General features: G+C 38.2%; 1 protein-coding gene across 1 annotated transcript in view; it reads left to right on the plus strand.

Moving 5' to 3' along the window:
* The window catches only part of LOC107743908 (ryanodine receptor 3), a 178775-nt gene that overhangs the window by 67528 nt on the left and 106875 nt on the right, over positions 1 to 4372 (plus strand). Inside the window, exons 34-36 of the mRNA XM_016557358.1 lie at positions 1503 to 1589; positions 1694 to 1920; positions 3062 to 3854. Coding sequence (XP_016412844.1) covers positions 1503 to 1589; positions 1694 to 1920; positions 3062 to 3854 — 1107 coding nt within the window. The remainder of the gene's footprint in view (positions 1 to 1502; positions 1590 to 1693; positions 1921 to 3061; positions 3855 to 4372) is intronic.

Below are 4372 nucleotides of genomic sequence, written 5' to 3' on the forward strand. Positions count from 1 at the left end.
CACTACTGTAACTATAACCATAAATATAACCAACCATAACTGACAAAAGAGCTTCCCAGATCATACCAGTTACCGTCAGCTCATCACTTAACACTACTGTAACTATAACCATAACTATAACCAACTTTAACTCACAAATATCCTCCCGCATCATACCAGGTACCAACAGCTAATAACTTAACACTACTGTTACTATAATCATAACTATAACCAACCATAACTGACAAAGAGCTTCTCACATCATACCAGTTACTGACATCTCATCGCTTAACACTACTGTAACTATAACCATAACTATAACCAACCATAACTCACAAAGAGAGTGAGTTATAAAAGGCGATAAAACAGTATCGGTATTTATCGACGATACACCATCATCGATAACGATAGAAACATTTTCCGATATATCGCAGGATAGTTTCACGCTTTTTTTCATTTAAAGGCGCGTGTTATTGACAAGCAGTAGCCAACAGAACACACAAACACATGCTGAAATGAGTCTGTGCATGCCTGCACAGTGAATAAAAAAAAAACTGATTCACAAAAAACTGTGAATCAAAAAATGGCATAATAGTCGAATTTAAAATAAAAATTTGCATTCGAATGCAAAAACGGTGTATTTGAATTTTAGGAGTGCGTCTGGGAGCTTATCAGTGGCTTTTGGCCAGTTTTGACCACAAGGTGGCGCTGCCCCAAAACTTTTTGCGTACTGTCAGGGCATGGTGTCGAAGACACATACCGAGTTTCGTAACGATATGCCAGTGCGTTCATAAAATATAGCATTTTGTGACAAAATCCAAAATGGGAAAATTGGGTATGGTTCGACTCGGCATGCTTCACCGAACCTACAGAGACCAGTTGTTTATTTTTGGCAAACCATTCAGAAGTTATAAGCAAAAATAGCCATTTTTCATATCTCCTGACCACTAGGTGGCGCTGTGCCGAAACTGTGCAGGTAGCCTCAGGTCATGGTTGTTATAACACACACCAAGTTTGGTCTCAATATGCTAAACCGTTGCGGAGATATAGCCTCATGTTCATTTTTGCGTGCTCTTCGTCGAATTCGTTCGCACGTTATTCGAGAATCAATAAATCAATGAATTAATAAATTATGAATAATTTATTGCTATTGTGTGAATATTACGTAATCATGTAATTGATAAAAAGTAACTCTAGTCTGATTACAAGTATTTTAAAATGTAATGTAATCTAATTACAAGTTCTTAATTTTTGGAATCTGATTACGTAATCCAGACTACATAACCCAGCACTGATTATATAATATAACGATAACTATAACAATATCTAGAACTGTAACAATATCGGTTACGATAACTATAATGATAACTGCTGTATAATGATAAATACAGCAATAGCGGTATCTGGTACTGTAAGGATAACTGTAATACTGTGGCAAAGAGCACCACTGATGTAGTGAATCACCACACAAACACAGAGGTGAGATGTTAAATCAATGTCTGAAAGGAGTGTGTGTCGTCCAGGTGGAGCCCAGCACAAAACTCTTTCCTGCTGTGTTTGTGCGGCCCACAAGCTCAAGTCTCTTCCAGTTTGAACTGGCCAAAATCAAGGTGAGCACATCCTCATAGCTTCATACGGTCATATTAGTGTTCATGAGGTGCTCTGCACTGTGTGAAGCTCTCTGATCCACGTTTTTATGACTCCTCTCCTGCAGAACGCCATGCCCATCTCGTCGGCCATCTTTAAGAGCGAACACAAGAATCCCGTTCCTCAGTGTCCTCCACGACTGGACGTCCAGACCATTAACTCGGTGCTGTGGAGCCGAATGCCCAACACCTTCCTGAAGGTGGAGATGGCCCGTGTCAGCGAGAGGCACGGATGGATGGTCCAGTGTGTGGAAGCGCTGCAGATGCTGGCTGTACACATCCCCGAGGAGAACCGGTACACACCTGCACACAGACCCAGAAGTCCCAAAAAAATCAATAATCAAATAAAACTAATGTACAAATTATTTACATGTATTACATTTATAAATTATTTCTATTTATCGTATTGACTACATATTATTAATGTGTTCTTAATAAAAATTAAATACATGTGGAAATATACGTTATTTATTTGTATTATGTTTATATTTAATTTAATTTATTTAAATTAAATAAAGTAAAATATTTTTTAAAATATTTGTGAATATAATTAAAAATCTATAGATTAAAAATCTATAAATATAAATTATATTTTAAATATAATTCATTAAATGTCTTTTCAATTAAAAAATACATTTACAAGGATAACACATTTAATGTAATTTACAATTAAAATTAAATACATTTATAAATATAAATCTATAATTATTATTTTATAAATATAATTTAAATTATTTTAAAATATTTATAAAGATAACACATTTAATTTAATGTGTATTAAATACATCTAGAAATCTAAATGATTTCTATGCATTATATTTATAAATATAATTAATTTAATGTGTTTTTAATTAAAAAATAAATACATTTATAAGAGTAAGACATTTCAGTTTAATTGAAATTCTGTTTTGTAATTAAAATTAAATACATTATATGTATTTTTAGCATTAAAAACGTTTATAAATATAAATTATTTATACTTATTATATTCATGAATATAAATAATTTACATAAAATGTATTATTTTTAATATTTGTAAATGTAATACATTTGATGTATTTTAATTACTTTTTTGAATGAAAATAAAAATAAAAATATGTATTATATTTATAAATATAATTTTAATTAAAATCAAATAGATTTATAGTTAGATTCATTTTATAACTAAAATTAAAATATTTATAAATATAATACTTTCATTTATCTTTTTTTAAATACTTATAAATATATTTTTTAAATATTTTTAGTCATGCATTTTTTATAAATAGACTTTTAGATTTATTATAATATTTATTGTCATTTATTGTTTATTTTTTTATTATTTGATAATCATGCACCCAATTGAATTATTTATGCAATCAGGTGTATAATTAATGCAGCATCTGTAAGTTTTATCAGTGTGTTGAGGCAATGATTAGTGAACGCTCGTGCCACAGGTGTGTGGACATCATGGAGCTGTCGGAGCAGGAGGAGCTGCGTAAGTTCCACTATCACACGCTGAAGCTGTACTGCGCTCTGTGTGCTCACGGGAACACGCGTGTGGCTCACGCGCTCTGCAGCCACCTCGACCAATCGCAGCTGCTCTACGCCATCGACAACCAGTACCTGTCGGGGATGCTGCGCGAGGGCTTTTACGACGTCCTCATCAGCGTGCACCTGGAGACGGCCAGAGCTGCCCGCCGCATGATGAACAACGAGTTCATCATCCCCGTCACGGCCGAGACGCGCAGCATCCGCCTCTTCCCCGACGCCTCCAAACAGCACCGGCCTCCAGGCGTCGGGCTCAGCACGTGCCTCAAACCCAGACTCAGCTTCGGCCCGCCGTGCTTCATCAGCAGCAAGCGCGAGCAACACCTGTACAGCCCAGAGATCCCGCTGGAGGTGCTGAAGGAGAGGGCCATCCGCATGCTGACGGAGGCTGTGCAGGGCGGAGGAGACCACATCCGCGACCCCGTGGGCGGAAGCGTGGAGTTCCAGTTCGTGCCGATTCTGCGGCTCATCGGCGCACTGCTCACGATGGGAGTCCTGACCAGCCGCGACGTGCACAAGATCCTGCTGCTCATCGAGCCCGGAGTGTTCGGCGAGCACAGGGACGACGGCGCCAAAGAGGGGCTGACGGGAGCCGAGGAGAAGGCGGTGGAGGCCGGAGAGGAGGAGGAGGCCAGAGATGGGAAAGAGCTGGTGAAGAGTCTGCTGGAGAAGAAACTCCCCGAGTCTGTCAAACGACAGGTGAGACAATTGACGGACAAAAATCGGTAAGCCCCGCCCCTCGAACGCAGATGAGCCAATGGCAGTCGAGTATCAGTTGTACAGGGAGCGAAACTCGGACATCTGTTGGTTTCAGCGCCATAGAGAAACACTGGGAGATCCGAAGCTCGCATCGGTTTAATGGTGTTTATGCTACAAAAATGGAAAAACGATGTGCCTGGGGTACTCGTAACACTAATTCCAGTTATCCTGAGAGGATAGGCAATGTAATTTATTTTATTCCATTTTCTAAATCCAACCCAAACAGAGCAAAATGTCCCTAAGCATTCAACCCCAATCACAATGAAGACGAAAACGTTTATTTTCCGGTTGTCATACTCTCATTAAGTTACACTTTTCATCTGCTCAAGCAGAACGTTAATGTCATCTTGTGCTTCAGCAAGGTATCTCTGGCTAAAACTAGCTAACGTTAGCGTTAAAGTTAGTGAGTCCATGCTAACGTACAAGCCTAAATAGCGAACTGTTCTCACGTCATGTAC

Source organism: Sinocyclocheilus rhinocerous, unplaced genomic scaffold, assembly GCF_001515625.1.
Source record: "Sinocyclocheilus rhinocerous isolate Xijiao unplaced genomic scaffold, SAMN03320098_v1.1 scaffold1068, whole genome shotgun sequence".
Lineage (NCBI taxonomy): Eukaryota > Metazoa > Chordata > Actinopteri > Cypriniformes > Cyprinidae > Sinocyclocheilus > Sinocyclocheilus rhinocerous.